The following is a 24,326-nucleotide window of genomic DNA, read 5'->3' as shown; positions in this document are numbered from 1 at the left end:
TAAAAAACAGGACAATAGAGACCTGTTTTTTTGTTGTTGTTTTGCTTTACGATCTTTCAAACGTAATCATTTTCGACACTCGGTCTTGTTGTTGTTTATTGATATCGCTTCAATGCCTTACATTTCTTACCTCGCTGGAAAAACGCGTCACGACGCGTTATACATTTCCGTATTCGATACAGCATTTTTTTTTTGTTTGTTTAGATTTTAGTTGTTCTCTTGGATGGGGGGAGTGTTGCATAGTCTGCATGTTTATGTGACATATCTTTTCTTGTTGTTTGCTTTTATCTGCAGATGACTAACAATGACAGTGAAATGTGTTGGCTAATGTTATATGTTGTTGATGTTTATTTTCTGTGCTCTGTGGCCATGAACAGTAAAGGTTTCATTTTCTCTCTGATTGATTTGATTTTTGTTTCATCAATTTATTTTTTTTTCTAATCAACTGGTTGGGAGGTGCTCTTGTTTGTTTGTTAGTTGGTTTGTTTACATTTCGCATTAGCGCTGTTATCAAATGAACACATTCAGGTTTCTGTTGTTTTTCTCCTATATATGTTGGTAGCTGTTGATGTTGTTGCAGTTAAACGGGTGGGAGTGTGTTTGGCTATCATATTCTATGTAAGTGAGTGAGTCGTGGAAGATGTAGGTAAATTGGTTCAATAGAAGTGCCGTTGGAACGAGTCGGCCTGATGACATGAGAGGGTTTTGTTTGTATTTTAATTGACATTTCTTGCTGGGGGAGGTTTGAGGTCCTTGTATTGTGAAAAGCTGCTCATATATAAATCTCCGCTCAGCAGTTTGAAGCAGCGACAGAAAGTGACATGGTGGAATAAATCGTGCCAGGGGTTGGATGTGTCGTTACTCAGGAGAATTCAGTTGCTGAACAAACATCAGCACTGTTGGGGGCACAGTTAAGGAATAACTTTCACTAGCTCTGTCACAAGAGTAAGAGCGTCAACAAAATATGCTTTTCAATTGATTGGTTTCAAAATCGTCCCGCGATTTTGTTGTAATAAAGGCGCGATTCCGCTGCACGCTCTACAATCACGTTATTTCTGTCTATATAGATTTTTCCCTTTTAATTTTCTTTGTTTAAACAGCTAGTTAAATCTTCTAAAACAATTACTTCTATTGTATATTATAGCTGATTGATGGTTGGCTAACATTTGGTTATGTTGAATTTGCTTCCACCAGACAGGCTATTGTTTTTTTTCAATTATAATATTTATTATAAACATTATGGCTCCTTTTCTCTGATAAAACACCTCTGTTTACACACTATTTTGGGTTTTTTTCTACTTCCAACCTGCAGTAAACTTACACACTCGATTTAGAAAGGTTTTCGCTTCCGGTGAGAAGTTGCATTCAAATTATGGGGCCACTGAAAAAGGATGTCCAATTGCTCTACACATTAAATTCTGAGTATAGGAATAAAATCTCGTTATCGCCCCGGGAGCCGAAAAAATGCGTGGCCTTTGACAGCTGCCCTCACGGTCCTTTTTTCGGCTTCCGTCGGCGAAGTGAATTCACTTATAAATATGGTCGATTGCTAGGCCCTACCCGTAGTTTTTTTTTAAATATATTTATATATTCTTGATTACCTTATTCTAGGAATGATGACTAACGACTAAATTTGATCGCCCCCCGGCTGCCGTTGTCAAAGATTTGGCAGTTGACGGCGAGCAGCCGTGGGCTGACTGACAGCGCCCAAACAACGCGCAGTGATGGTTCAGTTTGTTGTTTTTGTTGTTGTTCATAAAACGTACATATATCTCGATATCTCGTGGTTTTGTTATCTTCTGATGTGGTCAATTGGTTGACCCGATTTCATTATTTGTTTTTCCCTTACAATAAATCGATTGTTTTTTTCTAGTTTCCTTAGCTACAAAATCGAAAATTGAAAAGTGGAAGAGTACAAATCAATCGAAGTGAGAAGTTCTTCTCGCTTAAATTATCGGGTTTCATTTTTCCTCTAATCTTTATCGTTTTTTTTTTTGTATCGGTAGGTACAGTCTATAGTTTGTTTCGTTTATTGTTTCACGCTATTCGCTAAGATTAATTTAATGTGCTTTTTTCGCCGAATCGTCCGCTCAGTGAGCGATGTTTACAGATCTTTATCCCTTTTTCATCTCTCTTCAGTGTTAATGTAGAATTAGGCTTTACCTCATTTTAATTTGTTGTTTGATTGCATAGTGGATTCTTAAATGTTCAGCTCGTCGTCGTCGTAACTGAGTTATTCACTAGATGGTTTAAACTTTTTTTTTCGAGAGGGTGCTTAACGAATGTTTAAACTCTTTGTTCGGACTATTCGCCAGACGCGAAAAAACCAATAAATATGAAAAACGTTCTAAGGTGGTAAATAAAAACACTCGCATCTAACTGTTTTTTGATTAAACTCTAATTTCGATCTCATAAAAACGTTCGAACCGTTTTCCAAATTATCTGTTTGTTCATATTCAACATGATTATTCAAATGGTAAAAACATTTTACTAACTTTCATCTTTCTCTTTCTTTTGTTTTGGGAAGGCAATATTGTTTTATCATTTCTTCGTCAGCTAAAAACTAGATGTCATGGTTGCTTCTCTTGCCCACTTGTGTTACCGACATTGTCACTGTGTTTATCAGTTGTATTAAGCCTAACAATCACCACTCAAGGCATTAATGCTACGCTACAAATGACATTTTTTCCGTGGCTGTCTCCACCCACAAAATGCACATTATAACATTTACGAGTCTATATATATATAAAAAAACATTGATCCAGCTAAGAGTATCTCTACTCACAAATGTGCGCCGTTTTTTGCATGGATTATCTCTATTTTGTTCTAAGTTTTTCGGTTTCGGTTTTTTTTTTATTGGAAGCTATTATGTTCGTTGGGGAAAAAAACTTATGTTTGCTTGTTGCAGACTTGATTCAAACACATTTGCGCGATATTTACGATTTGGTTGTTTTTTTTTCTTTTTTTACTATTAGCACTAGAAGTTTTTTCTGATTACACGTGGAGGTGAATGAGATGAAATGAGGGTTTGGTTGCACTAGATTTACTCATTTCCTTCGCGGCCCTCTCTACTTACATCGAATGTTTAGAACGGGTTTTGTTGCACGTGGGATTTTTTTTTGGTTTTATCATCAGTGTTTATACCAAGGTTTCCTAAGTTTTTCTACGTGATTATCGGTGGATATTTGTTGAGGATTTCCTGGGGGAAGAAAATATGAAAACAGGTTGTACCGTTAGTAAAAAAAAGATAACGCGCTTGACATTTTACAGTTCTTCTATTGTTCATCTCATGAAAAATAACATTTTATTAATTGTGATAGACGCGTAGAAATATTCCCTATCAATTGATGCAAACATCTTTCCGATCTGTTAGGAAATGTTCGAGTTATAAGCATTCGAAATACGGCTAGGGTTAGCACACAAATCGGTAGAACAAATGTATGGGAAAAAAGTCACAGGAGGGTTGTGTCCGTGACACGACCGTATAGTTGACGTAGGATTCCGTTAGGCTATATGTTGATTTTGGATATGTTTGAAGAATTATTGTTAACTTCTTTGATAATGATTTGGTGGCCCTGAAAAGGGCCGTTTTGTTTGGTTTTTGGATATTGTTTGTTCACTCCACCAGTGTTTACCGAGTGGTGATGACAGAAAGATGGTAAACAGTCGTTGGATGGTGCGTATCAGATAAAAGATACCGAAGTGGAACGAGATATGATGAAAACCGCCCTCTGTGATCTTAGACGGGATGCCTCCTATGTTATGTATGGATGAAATAAAGAAAAAAAACTCACTAATGGAATATAAGATAGTTACCAATACCGCACACAATTATCAATTTTTCTCATCAGTAAAAACATGTTACTTTAATATAGAGAAAACATGTTTGAAATGGAAAAGGTAATTTTGTTTTATAAATTTTAATTTCTGAGTGTTTATTCAATCCAATGCGAATTTTAATTGGACTAACAGCACCTAATTCTATATGTAGAGCATATAGGAAATCACTTTTTCTAATATTTTTTCGTTTCTCCAATTTTTCTCGCCGCATAAACTTTCCTTGGGTGAAAATAAACACAACAAAACAGACAGCTTAAACCAAACGACCCGTTCTCGAGCGGGACACACCTTGGTTTTTATTTATGAAACATGAAATAAATCGTTTCATTTATCAAGTCATTTTTAACAAAACTGCTACCAGGGTTGCCAAATTTAAATCTGTAAAATTTTCTGAAAAAACTGTACTTCTGTATTTTTAGCCAAAAAATCTGTATCGGGAAGTTAGAGGAAAAAAATGAAAATAAAAGTTTATTTTCACTTTGAACTTATTTTTCTTATTTATGGGTTGTTAAAGTCGTGTCAACACAACAAAATAAATCATAGGAAAGTTTTTCGCCTCTAAATTGTACGATGTTTTTACATGGTTTTGTTGTACTTTGCCTTCAAAGTTACCTTCAACTTCATCTTTGACGCTCCTCCTTGAGCCGATACATGGTTTCTCGCTCTCAAAATAAAATCCATAATTTGTGAACCAACCGATTCCCGGACTTTGTTTTGTTGGCACTGTAAAGCAAAAATATTCGCTCAACACTTGCTGATGAACGTCATAAAATGTCTTTTTTTTTCAGTTCATTTATTTTTAAGGCATAAGCTTTGGGGAGCCGCAAACAATGTCTTACAAACGACCTTAGCAATGGATACAAAAATTTCCCATCCCGCTTTTTGATATCCAACAGCTGGGACCAAGTTATATCGGAGTCACTCAATTCTTGCCCCATGGAATTATAATTTTTATTCGACTTGAGTAGCCTAAATTCGTAACTCAAGCCTTTTCTTTTACCTGTTTCAACGAATTGAGGAAATTGTAGCATCAAATCATTAAGGTTTGGTAGCTTGACGATATTTTGAGGGTTTATCAAGACTGCAACTGTGTTTCACCAGTTCAATATAGAAGTCACGACAAATCAATTTAAAGATCAACTTCCTAGCTGCATCCAATCCTTTTTAAGCTTCTTCTGCATCGATACCAACGCACACATCCTCAGGCTTCTTTAACATAACAGTCTTCTCTCATTATAAAGTTCGCAAAATTGAGAACTTTCTGATTGAAAGAACATATTTGATGAGCGGTAGAACAAAGTTTAGGAATAGTATAATCGGTTTATTTATAGGGTCGTTTAAATGAGTCATACATAACTTGGAACGAAAAAAAAATACTTTAAGCTCTTCAAATCGCTCAAGATTTCGCTTAATAACTGCCTCCAACGAAAGTCATCTCGTTGCGTTGCGTCCATCTTTATTATAAAGCAAGGTGCAATATAAAAATGCCCCCGACTTGCATATATTTGCAAAGTCGATTTCCCCTGGGCACCTTGGTTTTGATGTCTCTGTTAGGGAATACATTTCGGAAAAAACAAAAACTCCCCCTACATTCATGTATTTGCAATGCCGATGGTTTTGATGTCTCTGTTAGGGACCCGCCGCATGTGTCGTCAATTTCGAGCAATCAGAAGTGGATATTTCCGTTAGGATAGGGGTTGAGATTTGTCAATTGTTCGATAGTTAGTTTCATGATGATATAAAAAATTGTTATGGAGTACTGAAATCGATTGACGCAAAAATTTCATCAATCCATCGTGAAATGACTGAGCAATAAGCGTTTGAAATTGGACAATTTTCACGATGTGCTCGATTTTCGATTTTCAATTTGTACCCCAATATGTTCCCGAAAGACGTAATCCTACGTCAAAAGGAAGTTCTTCCAGTTTTCATCGATTTAAACCGTTTAGAGATTAGCGAATTGTAATGTATAGCATATCAAACAAATCTCAGAGAATTTCCGATTCGATTGCTATGCAAATCATGAGAATTCATTCACAGTGAAAATAGTTATTAACGTTGACTTTATTTCATAAAAACGTGACCTGTTTCCTGATTTGGCACCCTTCCTGAAAGACGTAGTTCTACGTCAAAAAGTTGAGAAGTCCTTAATGAAAGATCCGTTAGAAACAAACGAACTTATATTATTTCAACGATACTGAGTTGACATTTTTGAGGCTATCGGTGTTGGTTTGTGTGTTGTGGGAAAATAGCCTGCAATTGAGCAGCATTTCAGCGAAAATTCTCATTTTCGAAAATTATCCTGTCCGTCCGGAACAGCATGTTCAAATTTCAACTGTTAGGGGAAATTACATAAATCCCCACCCACACCGGGCTACTGCTATTCCTGCCAAACAAAGAAAGCCAGTGCCAGCGTTCCTTCTGTCTTAAACAGAGCTGCCCAAGTGCGCTTGAGAGCGAGCGTGAAAGGGACAAAGACTCGAAGTCCATATCCATTATTTGCCATAATTTATGGGGAAAAGAAGTCGCTCAATGTCAACTCGATCGTGGTTTGTGTCTCTCGCTCTGTCTTCATTTCGTTTACTAGGATGATTCCATCAGCCAGACTCCAGCTGAAAGCATGGAATGCCTTGTAACCGGGGTAGGAGGGGGCGGGGGTGGAGTGAGTGTTTTTTGCGTCCTTTTTTGCGTTTTTTGCGTTCTTCGCCAGCCGGAGGAAAATAAATTGAAATATTATGATGAGGCATCGTCAAAGGCAGAGCCTCAGCGGCGGCAGCATCTTAACCACCGACCCGGGTGAATCGTGAAGATAATAGTGCTAACAGTAACAATAATAATACCCTCGATTTAGGGAGGGACAGACCCACTACTGTGGAAGTAGCCCATTGTGTTTGATAACGATGGGAAGTGTTCGTGGTTCATGAAAATGATATAAAAACAGACTTTTCTGGCTTTTGAATTGAACTGTTGATTTTTTATGTATATCAGATAACTGAAATAATAGCTGTTGTTTGCTTACCTAGAATAGATTTTTTTTGGGGATTGTATACAACGGTGAACCCACCCATTGGCAGGTGTCCTTGCGTTAAATTCCAACGTGTTTTTTTCTTCTTACGATTTGAGTGAAAAATATCGGTGCCACGGTCAGTCGATTAATATCCAAAAATTATCTCGAAGTACCCGTCGTGCATATGAATGTTTTGTTTTGTGAACGTGCTGTGCGTTATGTGTCTATCGAGTAATGATCCGATTCGATTGAATTATTTATCAACTAAAAAAAAGTCGCACTTATCACGATCGAGCTCGATTCCGCCAAATGTCTATTAACTGTGTGTCATCTGTTCAGGACCTTCTGTTGCTGTATCCTATTTAGAAGATGAAATCGCCACAATCCATCGCATAGTCGAAGTCCTCCCCACCGACGTCTTCGATGCCGTGGAAATCGAACGGATTGATGTCGGTGTGGTAGATTCCGCCGGCACATGGTGTCTCGATGACGTTGGTGCAGTGCGTTGTCGGCAGGGCGTGCAACGTAATCGAGTCCTCGCACTGGGACCAGGTTAATGCTGTTTAAAGGAGAAAAGAAAACAAATAACAACTCATTAGCGTTAGCGTCACACAGTATCATTCCGGGGGCTTAGGATCGATTCGCGTTCTGGTCGCGGGGGATTTTTCATAAAAGAAATTACTTCCGAGTTGTTCATGTGGTCACCCGTATTCTAGAGTTTACCGCTCAGAATACCTTCAAGGAACATCCGGGGTGCGATTATTACTAATTAAATAAACACAAATGATTACTAAGCCAACGGCAGTCCTACGTCAACTTTGCGGTTACATCATAGGTATAACCCATCCATAGTTTTTTTCTGGGAGGCATTTATACACATGATGTTTTTTCCCGCGCCACAATATTCCTAGCCTACTTATGACATTACGCTTTTTCTGAGCGGTTGTAAGGTAAATGATAATGGTTTGAACAGTTGAAAATATGATCATGGTTTGTCCACTTTTTTAAAAGCTCTAGTTCAGCGCATCTGTGTCAAATCAGGTATTCAAATGTTTCCAAACATATAACTAAAATAGTCTTTATCATGATTTACAGTAGTTTTATAGGATATTTTTACATATTTGAAAGGTTTATAAAGTCCACCTTCTATTGGTGTCAAAGCGCCCCTCATTTGAGCTAACTTCTAATCAGCCACCAGATGATTATTTGGTACGTATTCAGACCTTTTCTCGATTATAACACTTACAAATGTTGTAAACATCAAGCTTGCACACCATTTGGATCAGATTTATACATCTTAATCATGTATTTAATGCATCTCGATGACCTTAGTTCGGATCATGGTTTGTTCAATGCGCTGATGTTGGTTTGTCCACATGGTTATTATGGCAGCCGCTTGGCGCGCTGCAGTTTGTTTATGTTGTCCTACGTGCGTAGCAGAAATAATGTTTCTCTGTGTTGAGTGGTGTTCATCTTTGAAATGCCCAAGAAAAGGCAATATTCTGAAGAAAGCCTAAAAATGAATGATGACAACTCAAGCAATGAGAAATGCAACATCTACTTGAAAATTCGAATGTCTCCGATCGAAAATAGTGAGTTTTAAAATCAGACAAACTGTGATCATTTTCGGACAAACCATGATCAGAGGTGGACAAACCATGATCATAATTTCGCTTTGGGAAAAAGCGTTAAAAACATCGTTAAAAAAAACGTTAAAAAACATAACAATTTGGATTAGAAACTAGAGACTTGGGGCTTTTCAACAAACCCTTGATTGATTATATGAGGGGCTTAGAATGAAAGGGGTGTAAGTGATTTGATCGATTTCTCTACATCGACTCTCTCTTTGGGTCATAACTTAGCTGCAAATACATTCCCAGCTGTATTTACCAACGTGGAAAATAGGTCAGAACCTCATCTATCGGATTCTATAGCAAACTTAAATTGGAAAGTTTTTGCAGTTGAGTTATTAACTAAATAAAAAGTTGATGAAGAGAAAACTATCAAGTCACTTACACCCCTTGCATTCTGAGCCCCTCATATATGATTTTCATTAAAAAAAATCAATTTGCATTTACTAGTTGCATGAAAAAACCCTAAATCGGACAAACCAAAATCATTTACCCCAATTGTTTTCTGTGGCGATTGTTTCCGGTCACGGGTTGAGAAACCTTCTCATCAAGCATCCTGTAAAGCGGACCGTACACGGTCAATAATATTGTCAATATGATTACATTTGAGAGCTCAATGACAACCGAAGCTCGATGTTGATGAAGAAATCCATATTTTTTATATTTTTGAGAATCATATCTTGACATTTAATATAAATGCATGTTGTTGACGTTTTGACTCACGCACTTCAAAGCTGAGTTACCAGATTTGCAAGCGTGTTTTGACGTAGGACTACGTCTAACCGGAAGATATAGGGGGTGAAATGGAAATCTAGGCACTGAACAAGTAGGAAAAAATGCAAGATTTGGAACGCTTATAACTCGAGCATTTCTCAATAGATCGCAAAGGTTTTTGCATCAATTGATAGGAAATATATCTACGCGTCTATCATAATGAATAACAATTCATTTTTCTTGAGATAAATAATTGAATAATTGTGAAATATCAACCATTGTCCAAATGCACTATGTGCCCATTTTTGATTGGTCCATTTTGTGCTTCTCAAATCGTACCGACCAAAACGGGCAACCAGAGCAGCAGCGAAATACAATGAAGCACGATTGGAAAGGAAAAAGAAAAAAAAAATGAACGAAACATTGGTCGCTGTCTCACTCATGCGTAATTCTCGAGCCAGCCAGTCAGCTTAAAAATCCCCGCTCCGCTGCCGTAACGATCATTCTCATTCAAACCGTACACCACATCAGTTCGCATCACAACACATCAACAAACCAATCCAAGCAGCCATGTCTGGACATGGCAAAGGAGGAAAAGTGAAGGGAAAAGCAAAATCCCGCTCGAACCGTGTTGATCTGGAGTTCCTCGCAAGGGTAGCTAGGCCGAGCGCGTTAGTACCAGTGCACCAGTCCACCTAGTCGGCGTTATATAGTTTCGGCCGCCGAAGTTATCGAGTTAGCTGGTAAAGCTGCTCGCGACGATAAGAAAACCCGCATTCGGAACAGAACACATTCGGTTCGGTGGACATCAAGACAACAGGCAGTTGCAGCGAGTGGCAAACGCAATCGCAAAACGGCATCAGGTAGCAGATGAAAAAAGTTTGTTCTTTCTACAAACTGCTTTGGTGGCAAATCCAGAACAAGGCGGCATCGAGGGCGTTCGAAATGGTTTCTTTTCAAAACCACGAGTACTAAGTTTTCTAAATTGGAACCATTTCATAAAACAAGGCGCTTTTCAGGGCCATTAAACCTTCCAAAAAAGAGTTTAGGAAATACAGTTCAATGCTTTCTAAAATAATATCCAAAATAATAATAAAACACATTGATTTTTTCATAATTTGTTTGCCAGTATCTGATGAGTATGTGAATTTGGCAGTTGTTCTGAGCTTATTGATAGTTGGGGACTTTCCTGATTATTCAATTTTCACCAATTCTTAAATTGTTTCCAGATTGAAAGTACAGTAATTTACAATTAGTTCGAAATTTAGCTAATTGGACGGACCAGTAATGCGACTTATTTAGTTGGACATTTTTGTAAACATAGACATCCAAATTATGACCCCACATTGAAAGTCGACACTGTACCACTGTCATCGCAAATGTTCAATTACAGGTTAAAATCGCCTCCAATGCAACACTGAGTGGTGCTTCGGCACGTCGCATTAAATATAATTTACTGTACAACATGTCACAAGCTGGAAGGGAAGAAATTTTCCAAATGTGAAAGCTGTGGCGAGTGGTAAACGCAATCGTTAAACAGGAAGGTTTAGTCGAACAAGATGGGGATATCGAGTGATAACAAAACAATAAACTCTTTAAATTAAAGATAATTTTGTGATCCTTAAAAGGACCCTTTTTAGCCTGCATGTGAATTTAACGAGCGAACAAATCGTAATGAATGTATTTTTCTTCTTCTTTCTTTGTTTTTAAGAGGCTTTAAACTTTGAAGTTCATTCGCCTCTATGTATTTTTCTGTCATCGCTGCCTTTTAACGCTCTTTCGTTCGTCTCGTTGGACTCGCCCCTTTGGCTGAGTCTGCCGATTTGTCTCTATTCTGTGACCGTGTACCGCTAAAGTACAAAAAAACGCGAATCCGCTGAAAAATATCTCATTCTCTTTCAAACCGTAAATCAGTGTGGTTGTATGGCATCGTTTCACATCACATCGCATCAACAGATTGGTGCCGGAGCACCAGTATACCTAATAGCGGTTATAGAATTTCGGCCGCCGGAGTGCTCGAGTTGGCTTGCAAAGCTGCTCACGACAATAAGAAAATCCGCCTACAGAACAGAGTACATTCGGTTCGATGGCAACAACTAGTTTCAGTGGAGCCGATCTGGCGTAGTGGTAACATCCATGCCTCTCACGCTAAAGGTCACGAGTTCAATTCTCACTCCCGACATTCTTCCAAAAATGGAAGTAAAAGTGACGAACCAGCCAAATGAGTTGAAAGTCAAAACAACTAGTTTCAGCGAGCGGCAAACGCAACCGCAAAACGGCAGCAAGTAGAAAAAGGAAAAAGTTTGTTTATACAGACTGTTTTGGTGGCAAAACCAGCCACCGTAAAACACGGCGCTTTTCAGGGCCATTAAACCTTTCAAAGAAGAAAAAAAAGTTTTTCACAAAACCAATGCATTCTTCTTCTTCTTCTTCAATGGCACTAACGTTCATAGAGGAACTTCGCCGTCTCAACGTAGTATTACTTGCGTCATTTTTATTAGTACTTAGTTGAGATTTCTATGCCAAATAACACGCCTTGAATGCATTTTGAGTGGCAAGCTCTAGAATACGCGTGATAACAGTGAAAGTCGGAGGAAATTTCTTTGACGAAAAATTCCCCCGGCCAGAACGGGAATCGAACCCGAACACCCGGCATGTTATAGCGAATTCGTTTTTGTTCAGTTTCAACCCCAGTGCCGCAATAACTGCTGTCAAAACGTTTTTTTATTCTCTCAGTTTCGCACTCAGTGTCGCACTAGTTCGCCCCGAAAGCTGTTAGTTTCGCACTGAGATGTTTCACGGGTTGGCACTCGGGTTCACCAATACAACTATACTGAACTGTCAAGTTCCGAGTATTGTTTTGGAAAATCTAAGAATAAAGACTATGAAAATGGAAAACATGCTGCTCTTGCTTTTGTATTATTTGAATCGTAATCCAATTCGGATTCTGATTTTGAAGAGTATATTCGAGTAGACGGCATTAAGCTCCGTGTGCTTTCATTGGGAGGCGAAAATTATTATGGATATTCAGGAGGAATAAACATGCTCTCAAAATCAAAATTAGGAATGAAAATTTACTTTAACGTATCGAATATTTATTTTATGTGATGAAATAAGAGGATTTTTTCCGATATCGCAGAAACATTGAACGAAAACTGTGTCTAATGATGATTTTATATTATAATAGTAATTATTTGTGGAACAAACAGCAAATGCATCGACAAATGGTTAAGTGAGTGTCAGGACTACATGTGTTAGGTAATCAAACAATATGAAGTAAAAATTTTCATTCAAACTTTTATATTTTTACACTGCACTTGGCCCTTCTGATCTTATAGAGAATACTTTACCTCCCAAGCACTAATATCTCCACCAGACGTCGACACTGTACATTTGTCGTCGCAAATATAAACAAATCAGACTATACAACGCACACCAACAAACCACCGCATTCGTGAAACTGAAAACGTTTTTTTATTACAGAGTCAGTGTGGCACTGACTCAGTTTTAAAAACGAATTCGCTATTAGTTATGACGCTAACCACTCGGCCAAGGGAGCACGCCAATGCATTCTAAAGTGACATAATATGACATATAATATAAACTGATTTATTTTGTTTATGCTTGTTCTTGAACTTATTGGTTTGGGGTCTTTTAAATTGATCATTCAGTTTTCACAAACCCATGCATGGTTTCCGAATTAAAAGTGGCTTCAAATTACAACACATTGTATGCAGGATGGCATTAACGAATTTTCTCGGTAGCAAAAACTACTTTCTTTGGTTGATAACTGATGTTGAAAATTGACTGACGTTACATCTGCATTGTATAGAAACATAACTAAGGAGCAACATGATGAGCTATGTATTTCCTGCTGCTCTGTTCTTATTTTAAAGGACTTTAATCCTGTGTTAATTTACTGTTGGTTTTTCAGAACGCTTATAGCTCGTTTAATTCTCGACAGATCGTAGAGTTCGTCTCCAAAGCCTCAGTTCTTTTTCATTTCTATTTACTTTGTTTGCGGAGATACAAATCTTACAATTCATTCGTCTCCGAAACCACAGTTTAAGGTACGGTAATGTGCTCAATAGTGAAATATATGATAGTGAATGAGCTGATGACCACCTATGCATTCCCTATCACAGCAATCATTTTGATTGTACGATATGTGCATACGCCAAAAGATGCCCGGCGTTGAACATTTAATAAGTACAAAGCCTTCAGAAAAAAATCAAGAATCAACTATGAGATAGTGGGAAAAAATTGAGAAAGTTTGTAAAAAAAAAGCAAAAACACAACACAAAAGGTTCTTTTCAGAACCCCCAACATGTTCATAAAGAGTAAACAGTAAACTAATCCATTTTTCAGGTAGAAAGGTGGGTATTCACGTAGGAGAAGAAAATAAAACAATATATTTAAAAAATATATTTAGCAAAAGCTGTCCCCTTTGTATAGTCCTACGTCACTCCGGTTATGTCCCCGACATTACCCACCCGTCTTTTTAATTTTGCAGACGTTTCATTTTTGTCTAGGTCATGCGGAGTCAATCGAATTCATGTTTTAAGTGAAATTTGCTTGAAAACAAAGTTCTTGCAACTTTTTCCCCATGCTGTCTATAAAAAATAAACTGAAAGGAGCCAACCTTTTCGTGACTCGTGCTTTGTCGATTTACCTTTGTGACCGAACTGGAATTGGAATTAAAGTTGTAATTTGTGTAATTCATATTTTTAGTTGTTTTATTGAAAAAAAATTCCAGAATTCATTCCAGTGTTCAGCATCTTAAAAACCTAACATTTGGCAAGGAGTTAAATTGAATTACAATTTAGACCCATATTTTTTTATTTTTTTCGTTAGTAGGACAATTTCCATTTTAGGGTGGTCCGAAAAATACTTTTCCCCCTTTTATCCAAAAATGACGTTTTTCAAAAATTCATAACTTTGGAACTACTGAACCGATTCAGATGAACAACATATCGAATGGAATGCAATGAGCTAAAATATAACATATCACATTTGCGGGAAAATTGGATCCTGGTCGCATAGGTCTAGTCTAGTCACATAGGAATATTGAACGAAGACTTCTTCTTGTCTTCTTGAATGGCGTTAACGTTCCCTGTGGAACTTTTGCCGTCTCAACGGATCCATTTACTAACGTCATTTATTAATACTTTGTTGAGATTTCTTAAGCCAAATAACACGCCTTGAATGTATTCCGAGGGGCAAGCTCTAGAATACGCGTGACCACAGTACAAGTCGAAGGAAATTTCTCTGACGAAAAATCCCCTGGCCAGAACGGGAATCGAACTCGAACATCCGGCATAATGATTTGAGACGCTAACCACTCGGCCACGGGTGCACTTCAAAACAAAGACTTAGAACATGTTAAATTTGAAAAATCATATCTCAAAAACGAAAAATATGGAATCTCTGATATCGACATATGTTATGTAAAAAATCCTCAGCTTGCCAGAAAAAATATGATAAAATATAGCGCAAAGCCATGAAAACGATAAAAAACTATTACAATCAATAATTACGGAAATAAAATTAATCTTTTTTGCTAGTTTAGTATGTTTTTATGAAAGGCTAGCTATGTCATTTTTAGGAAAAAATGAAAAAAATGATTTTTCGGACCACTCTAAAATGATAATGGGCACCCTAATTGAAATTTTTTTTTTAAATACGGGTCTTATATTTTGCAATAAAGAACAAAATTAACACTTTTGACGAAAATCTGAGAACCACTATATCTTTTTGGCATGGATTGGCTGTACTTATAGGAGAAGTGTGTAATACGCACCCCCTAAGCGAAAATGGATTTATCTTGACCGTGCTCTTAAAAATTAAGGTAACAACTACGTCAGTACGAAGATTAGTTAACCCTCAGTCATCTGTAATTGTTCTGTATTTTAGATACTGAATAACAAAAGTGCTACGAATTTTATTTTGTAAGGCACCCAAATTTTATATTTTCGAATCATACGGTGTTAAATGGCCCAGCAGAAGTATAATATGCTCATAGGCTGTTTCTCTCAGAGACTATAAAGCTCAGAGAAACAGCTTGTATGAATGAGAGATTCCATCAATCTATTCACTTCATGCCCACCAGCGAAGAGTGTTCTCCCAGTATTCGTGCATTAATTCTCCAGTCCGCGCTCTTTTTTTCTTATATTCTCTGAGCACGTAATATGGATGCCAGATGTGAAGACATGTTTTCGTTTTGAAGACATTTAATTTTTGTGAAAACATTCTGAGGTCATATCAAAGTATGTGAGAACAAATGTTTGTGTGATTTATCGAACATGATTTAGAAATATAGTGAAGGTTTGCTCATTTTTGTTCATTATGGTTACATTTGAAGACATTTATTCGTGTCATGCAGAGATATTTGAAAAAAATCATCTGGCATCCCTCACATACAAGCTATTTCTCTCGTGAGAATGTTATCCGATCGGAAGCGAGAAAATTGCCCCGACCCAGGGTGTGCCATACTGCCCGATGGTAAGCTGATGCGGAAAATATCAAATTGAGAAGGAAATGAATCCTTTCTTACCATTTTCTTCATCTGAGATATCCACTGGGAACTCAACTCAATAAATATGACTCACAGTTGTCGCCTCTGAATCGGTTGCAAGCATCGAAACCTTACAGAAATGATGTAGAAAATTACATCGGAAATCGCTTCCAAAGAAAATTATTTATTTTATTTAAAGTATGTTACAAATTGACTTGCATGGTAGGATTCGATCATTGACTAGAACGATTGCCTATAACCATTTCATTTCTATTCTTGCTGGTTTACGAGAAAATCAGGTGGATCTAATTGCCCGGCAGGCGCGTTTTAGACACATCTCCTCTAGATAGATTTTGAAGAACATGCCATAAGCAATCAAAATTGCCTTGTTTTGTAATGTTTCGCTAATCTAAACTAACATTAAACTCATTTTCCATGCAGGTCAAAAATAATTTTACCTATTCTTGAAGCAATAAAAACACAAAATGGCACGCAAACGCTAGAATGAAAAGAGCCAGAAAAAGTTACCATACTATCAAATTGTCAGCGTTGTGATCAGAGATGCTAACCTTCCTTGATTTTTCAGGATTTCCCAGACTTTTTAGCACGCTCCCTGATATCCTGACGAACACTAAATTTATCCTGATTTTTGTACTCTTTACATTATTCGTGATAAATATACTGGTTTCCATGTCGAAGTTTTCTATCATGATAGTTACATTAAGTTAAACATTAAGTTAAATTCTCTAGACGCAAAGGTGTGCTTAACTTTTTTTTATCTCTACCCTCAATTGTTTCGTGGCTTTTCAAAACAGGGCTAGAAAATTTCATGAAACCAGGTTGTCTGACGAATTTATGAAATTACAACGAGATTAAGTTTGGGGCTGTCAATAAAGTCCTGCGGTATTTCCGCGAGGTGTCGTTGTAAGCGCGTAGTTCTAGTTGTATTCATTGTATCGAGTCATACTATAGCTTGTTGGAAAGGTATTACGCGCTACAATATAGTCCTTGACAGTGTTTTGTTTGGTTAAGTCGTTCGTGAGTTATAGTGTCGCAAATATGGAGCAAAATAAAGAGAAAATCCGACATATTTTACAGTACTACTATGACAAAGGCAAAAATGCATCTCAAGCTGCCAATAAAATTTGTGCAGTTTATGGACCCGATACAGTTTCCATTTCCACCGCACAACGATGGTTTCAATGTTTTCGTTCTGGTGTAGAGTCGAAAATTGGATTGGATTGGAGTTGGAATGGATTCTGTATTATGAGCTACTATCAAGCAACCTGTTTCTTACATGTATGGCTCGCAGCAGTTTTCGACGAGGAAGCAAACATGTTCTGGGAGGATAGAATATTGAAGCTGTGTGAAAGATGACGAAAGATTGTAAAACAGAACTATGGATATAAAATTAAATTATAATGCTTTGATTGATTTTCCCAAAAATCGACATTAACTTTTCGGACAAACCAATATGAGCTATCCTCATTTATTCTGATTTTTATTTTCATTCTTCCTGATGTTTTAAAATTACAGTTGGCAACCCTGGTTGTGACACCTTACAACTGACACTACTGAATATTCGGTAGGAAGCACCGTTCCTGAGATATAAAGGGGGTAGGTTCAGGGCCGAAGGATGAACTTTTGGAAGGGGAATGGGAGATCTCAGTGGAAAGCGAGAAGTATTTAGAGTAATAAAAAACATAAAAAATAGTTTGAAGCTTGCTACAATACGATGAAAATGCTTATTTAATACAACTTATCGATCGTGTGACGTGACAACGCTTTGTGGGGACTGTTTTTCTTTTGCACAGAGCGTGTTGTCACGTCACAAAATGCATGTTGATTTTTGCGAGGTTCTTGAGAGTTTATTGAAAACCTAAATATACAGGAATCTACGTTCATTTTTTATTGACAAATCATCGAACAAAGTTCATTTGTATGTTTTGAAACGGAACTAAAAATACAACATTAATGTTCAAAAGTCGGAAATCGCAAAAAGACAGGTGTTGTCAACAAGCGAATGCAACTGTAAAATATTCTCCAACTGAAGATTCTTGTAGGAAATTTTGTCGATTTTACTTTGACATCGTGTTATTCATACATGGAATCGAGGAAAAATCTGTTTTTAGTGAGTCAAATTGTTGTCACGTCACGCTGGAATGGGTCAAATAAAAAGAAAATTTTCGCCAAAATGTGAAAAAATCTGCAAATTGGAATTCAAGGCAAAACATGAGCATTTGGATAAAAGGACGAATTAAAGTTCTCTGATGTAAATTATTAAGTCCGTTATAAAAATATGTTAAAATTTATTTATATTGCGATCTTTCAGAGAGAAAAGATTGAATCATGTAAGGAAAGCGCTCGGAATTTACAGAAATGAGAACTTTATATGTTTGCTTTCTGCTGATACTTCAATAACAGAGAAAAGAAGAATAGTTTCAAAAAACCGTCGAACGAATGTTCATGATATTGTATCTTCTCGTGTTTTCTCTGGCAGGATTTAGGGTTCCGTAAATCTTTTGAACAATGTTTATTAGTTTAGCACACTTTTTATAAGTAAAATATTCACCGAAAATGTTCTATTGAGAAGTCTAACAACGAAACATTTCCCAGAACAATTTACTTTACATTCAGTGTGCTTCTATTCACAACGAACCCAGAGAACACAAGTAGCTACTGCACGTGTACGCCTCCAATAAGCTGCTATGAATAGAAATTGAAATTAGCTCAAAATGTGGCTTCTTCGAACGAATTCCTCTCTGTTCTACGCGCTTAGCATTCGATAAATGAATCGACATAACTGCCACTCGAATGACGAAAGTATACAGTTTTGTATTTATCTTGTTCGGGTGTGGGATGGTAATTTCTGAACCAACTCTCATTCCCAATTATAGAAACTTTGAAAAAACGATGAATAGACTATTAAATCATTCAGCCGGAACATGAGCTATCCTAGCATTGTCTTTCCATATTTTTTTTTCAGTTAAATCGCGATTATTCCAATCAAAGTATTTCAAACTGTGCCCTCGGAAAATAAAAATCGACCCACACAACATATGGCAATCATCACACGATGAACTCGAGGCTCATCCACTACATGAGCATTTCTAGAAAGAAACCAAATTACGTTCGACTGTTTACGAGGGGAAGGGGAGGAAAAACAAATCACCACAAAAAAGGGAAAAAAGCAAGCGTACATTTCATTTCGGTTTCATTACAGAGGAAATATATTCTTTTTCAGCGGAGCGCAGTTTCCGCCGGAGATAGCGATGAGTCTTCTTCTACTGCTCGATTCACTAATTTCCCTTATCACACAAGGCCAAGAAGGATGGTGGGAGCAAAAATCAGAGAGACCAACCGGTACCGACGAGACAAAGGAAACTGTGGATCGAAATGGGTCACTAGAGAATGTATGAAAGGATCAGAGGAAAGACAAAGCGATGAGGGGGTGGGGCAAAAGTAATCATATTTATCTGATGGTTGCGTTACGATGCGTTTGCTGTTTTCGTCGGATCGCTTTGATTCGCTTCAGTAACCAACAACGACAACGCAATTTCGATTCTATGTTTTTTCTTTATCCTGCTAAGGATTCTTCCACTTGGTTACAGTTATGATTGCTGAACAGTGATTCGTTTAGTTTCACTCGATTGGGTCGAGAGAGAGAGAGAGAGAGAACCGGAGTCGGAGGCATGAAATCGATTGCTCGCTTCCCGTTGATTATGGACCATCACGCGTCCACAATTTTGCGTAATGGATACTATTAGTATATTGGTTTTGTCATTGAAAACCGATTGCAAAGAATGGAAGAAAGACTCACCTCCACTCCAGATGCCATTCGGCAGGGTTGCCCAGCCCCAGCCGTGGCCCCAGGGCAGCGCACAGGCCAACGATCCTTTCGGTTCCGAGCTGTCCTGACTGCTTTTCTTGATGATTGCGACGGCGGCCTCACTGTTCACCTTGGTCGTGTTGTTCCCCATGCTGGAACGATTTTTCCGCCGGGCCGACACCTCCGAGCTGGTTGCCGCTGTTCGAAAGAGAAGGAAATGACTGAATAGAGCGGGAGAGCGATGTGGGTGGTGGTGATTTGTTTACGGGCGCGTGCAGAAGCGACGAACGCAGCGCCGCGTGTGTATCTTTGCTCGCGACTCGCAATTTGCGAGCAAGCAAACAGATTTTCGCGGCTTAACGCTCCACGCTTCGTTTGTGTGGATTCACGCCCCAAAATTAGTGGGAGCAGAGTCTTCGCGCTCGGGCGGAAAGCACAAAAACAAACACATGCCACTTACGTCGTATCCGCACGATTGGTCTCCGCAAGACGCCCATTAGATGTGGCTTATCGACTACCAGTTCGATCTGCGGCGGAGGTGGAAGCTGTTCGTTTGATTTTTCGAAGCATGCAGAGGGAAGAGAAAGATAGAAATGAAACGATGTTTGTCAGAATGATTGGTCAAAATTAGGGATATTTTATTGTTAATTCTGTGGCTGTGGATCCACGAATGAGAATATTGATATTTTTTACCCTTCTCATTGAAGATATCTTTACGATGAACATCCACATTGAATGCGGAACAATTGAACATCAACCAGGACAGCATTCCAATAGAATTGTTGATAGAAATTTAAGTGGGTTTCGCTATAGTAAAATGGGACGATATATGTGGTTCAAACTTGTATGCAGGCTTCGAAAATGGTATGCGATGTTTGATACAGATCGGATATGCAATCAACAGTCTTCGTTCCTCTCTTAGTTTAATCACTAAATATTACACAAGTGATTACTGACATTCATACAAGTATCTGAATGATCCTCTCATATTTGGTTATATGTTCGAATGATACACAATGTGTCATATAACCTCTCATATTTGGTTATATGACACATTGTGTATCATTCGATTTTGATCGAAATCCAAACACTGAACAGGGTATAATCATCTTTCAAGACCATCTCCGTTACATTGATTCTGGTAAAAGTCTGTTGTCGGCAGATAAAAAAAAATCGTAATACGCATTGATTCGCTTTGACCGTAAAAATACATGTCAATGCGAAGAAAAAATCATGCCATGCAATTGTATGCAAAAATGCTAAAATTTGTGAGAAACAAATAAAAATCTATAATCTGTAACTACAGATTCTTGATTCTAAAAGACTGCAAAATCTGTAGAAATAGAGATTATTCTGTAGTTATGGCCAGTGTTACCACATTTTAATCTGTAAAATCTTTCTCATCTATAATTTTTTTCCAAAAATCTGTACCATCGAAAATGTTCGTTGTAGAAAAAAATGTATTTTATTAGCATGAAAAAAAAACTCATTTTTTACTACAAAAACCACATTTATATTTACCAGTCATTTGTGTGTTTGATGATGGTTATACATATTTTTCTGAATATAGACTGCATACTACACTCTGTCCAACTTCTATAAGACCACCCTGATTCTATTTCGTTGCAACACAAACAGTTAATATTTCAACAAGATACATTCATACTTTGTTGAATGCTTAGAATAAAGTATATTTAACGTCAATTTCGTTCAAAAGAGTTGTTTGTTTATTTATTGTGCTTAAATATGATAATTTCATCTGTCCAGTTTCTATAAGACCACTTCAAAATTCATAAGTATTATCAATGAAAAATTCGATTTCTCGATATTTTTCCATGTTCCCGAAATTGCGACCATGAGCTCTTCGATCGTGGTGTACCGCTTTCTCTCAGTGTAGATTCTGCGTACGAGAACTCCTCCTAAGATTTACAACAGGATTCAAGTCTGGAGTGAATCTTTGTGAATCTTTCTTGACGATATCCACGCAAAAACGGTAGGAGAGAGGATTCCAGAACATGTATATAATCCTTAAATGATGTAAAAGCTATCTTGAGCTTTCCGGTTGCACAGAATCTGTACCGGTTGAATCCGTAAATCCGTAAATCACACCAGTACCCGTTGAAACCATCAGGACCATCCAAATTGAAATTTTTTTCGTCAGCGAAGATAACCTGTACATTGAAGAACTTTTCGTTATGGTATATAGCAAAACGTATACTTTTGGAAACATTCTTTGTCACAACATACCATGCCCCACTGTCAGTTCATGTGAACTTTGGCAAAATTCAGACGTCTTCCGATGTGAGATGGTGTAAGATGAAGAGCCTTAACACTGATTTTTTACCAAAACTTGGCAAATTGTCACCCAAGCAGCATTTAAATCGAAATACTGCTTTATTTGTATAAGCGATTTTCAGGAATTGGAAGCTGTTCTAGCTATTTCACGCTTATCCCGGTCAGTGAGCTTCGATTTACGTGGAGCTCTCTTCTTTCTACCGTATCCAATGAGGTACATATAGAGGTGGAGCAGTAGCCGAAGTGTATCTGTATTGGCAAGCCAAATATTGTGTCGTAATTATTTGCATTCAATATGGAATGTATATGGAAGAAACAAAATAATGTTGAAAGTACTTACGGTTGCATGATAATTTGAGCCAAAATTCTCATGGAATCATTCAACTGGTTGTCGTTTAACAGATGACAATTATATCTTGGCTTATTTCGATTATTCATGTGGTAAAAGGTTCAGAGAGCAGTCGTATGCTTAGTTCTCGAAAGCAGTAACATTTTCGGTGAAATTTTGATTAATTGGCGATTATTATCTCACAACATATAAACCGACACTGAGAGCCTTCGAAATATCAACTTCATAACGGTAAAATAATGAAACTTCGTTTGTTTCTATGAACGTGGGGGAGTGAAAATGGCAAATGGAAATATCACTTTTATCCGTCTTTTTCGACATCATTTCACAAATATTCACTTCACGCTATCACATGAGCCTTATATTCAGTGGGAGCTCTACAAAAATGTAGGTTTTTAATTGCCTGAATGCAGGCTTTCCGAAACTTCCTGAAAATAGCATTTATACATGGATGCGGCGGGCAATCAGAGATAAACACAACGACTGACATCACTATTTGCGAAATAGTTATGGCAGCGCATGCTGTGTCGCTCGAAACTCGACCATCTTCATTACCTTTTTTCCAGGACATTGGGGTCTATTCCGAGAGTCGCTTTAAGACGTGACAGTCAATTTGCGCACGCGTTTGTAGTCTGTGAATCGGCGTAATTAAAAAAATGCCAGGTGCAATCATCTCTTTTCATTTCTCTTTGTACTTCCGAGCAGTGCCGAAAATATTCACGTTCAAGACACTCAAATACGGCGAATTTCAGTCTGCCTTATATTGAATACCTACTGCTCAAGCGAGAGTCGATATATATATATGACAACACTATCAATGAACACCATTGGAATGAACATCAACATCAGCTTGCCATGAATTTCATTTTTCATTTGCATCTTCATTTTCGTCATGATATTCGTAACGTTGAAATTGAATATCATTTCGTGTTAGTGAAAATCAAAGCATAAAATTCAATGTTAACCAATTGAGAGTGAAATCGATTAATGGTAAAGCATTCATCACTCAAAATACTTGGTTTTGGCGACTTCGGCAATAGAATGTATAAATAACTATTGCTATGTTTTATGAATTTACTCCCTATTGGCCGGAAATGGGATACACCCCTATTGATTTTCGGTTTAATAATACGCTCAACACCGAACAACGGTCAATGCTCAACGAAAACTAATGTTGCCTTTTCCGTATTCCTGGTCCTTTCTTTTGTTCTAAATGTGGAAATCAAACACGTTTTCAATAAAAATTCACTGCAAGCGATGAAGATCAACTTTCGTGATAATCACATGAAATTATTGACAGTAATGAAAGTGCCTGAATGCAGGCTTTCCGAAATTCGTTCATGCTGTTTTCGTTCAATATACCAGACAAAGGTCACGCGTCTCGACTCATGTGCTATACTCATTATGACAGATATGGTGTTGAGTTTCAACAGAAGAGAACTCATGCGACACTGGGAAAAAGCTTATTCTTTCATTCGTGAATACATTTTGATATTTTTTGGCACTGCTTCCGAGTCGCCCGACTCTTAGAATTGGGTGAAAATTGTCATACAACTCCGAAGGGAAAAATGTCACTTGTACCGACTTGACTCTCAGAATAACCCCCATCCGTAACCGTATCCTTCAGGATTCGCAAAATAATTGAGATCTTGATTGGATCATCCAATCCAACGAGCAATTTCTCTGACACCAACATTTTCTTGGTGAAATGCATCGATTTGTCTTTCTTCTCTCTCCGTGAGCACTTTTCCCTTCAGCATTTTACAGATTTATTGATCAAAACAACTAAAACAACGGGAAATGTAACTGGTCTTATGGAAACTTGACACTTGAAAAATACAAAAACATTCGTTTACGTTCAACGCTTACAAACACACATATGAAAATCATGCAGTGTATGGTAGTCATCTGCAAACTAGAATATAAATTGAAGCATTGTTTGTTTACAATGACACATTACAGCCAGATCATCACCTGGTCTAATAGAAGTTGGACAGAGTGTAGTTGTGGAAATCGAAGATCTCGATTGTTCCAAGAGCTGTGGACCAGATATATTTTTGAAAAGCCACTATCGTTTTTTTTTCAGTGAAATCATCGGTACAGGAATTCTATCCGGAAAACCTGAATACCTCCCGCGTAATACCAGT

At 37.6% G+C, this 24,326-nt stretch overlaps 1 protein-coding gene across 1 annotated transcript in view; it reads right to left on the bottom strand.

Moving 5' to 3' along the window:
* Positions 1 to 404: 404 nt before the first annotated feature.
* Positions 405 to 24,326, bottom strand: part of LOC129768189 (uncharacterized) — a 147,071-nt gene continuing 123,149 nt past the window's right edge. The window contains exons 7-10 of the mRNA XM_055769662.1: positions 19,996 to 20,080; positions 19,527 to 19,733; positions 6,860 to 7,406; positions 405 to 3,199 (exon numbers count right to left, since the gene is read on the bottom strand). Of these exons, the coding sequence (XP_055625637.1) occupies positions 7,210 to 7,406; positions 19,527 to 19,733; positions 19,996 to 20,080 (489 nt within the window). The 3' untranslated portion in view covers positions 405 to 3,199; positions 6,860 to 7,209. The remainder of the gene's footprint in view (positions 3,200 to 6,859; positions 7,407 to 19,526; positions 19,734 to 19,995; positions 20,081 to 24,326) is intronic.

The sequence above is a fragment of the Toxorhynchites rutilus genome, chromosome 1 (genome assembly GCF_029784135.1).
Source record: "Toxorhynchites rutilus septentrionalis strain SRP chromosome 1, ASM2978413v1, whole genome shotgun sequence".
In the NCBI taxonomy this organism is placed as follows: domain Eukaryota; kingdom Metazoa; phylum Arthropoda; class Insecta; order Diptera; family Culicidae; genus Toxorhynchites; species Toxorhynchites rutilus.
The sequence above is the reverse complement of the archived record's forward strand: the minus strand, read 5'-3'. Positions and strand labels throughout refer to the sequence as shown.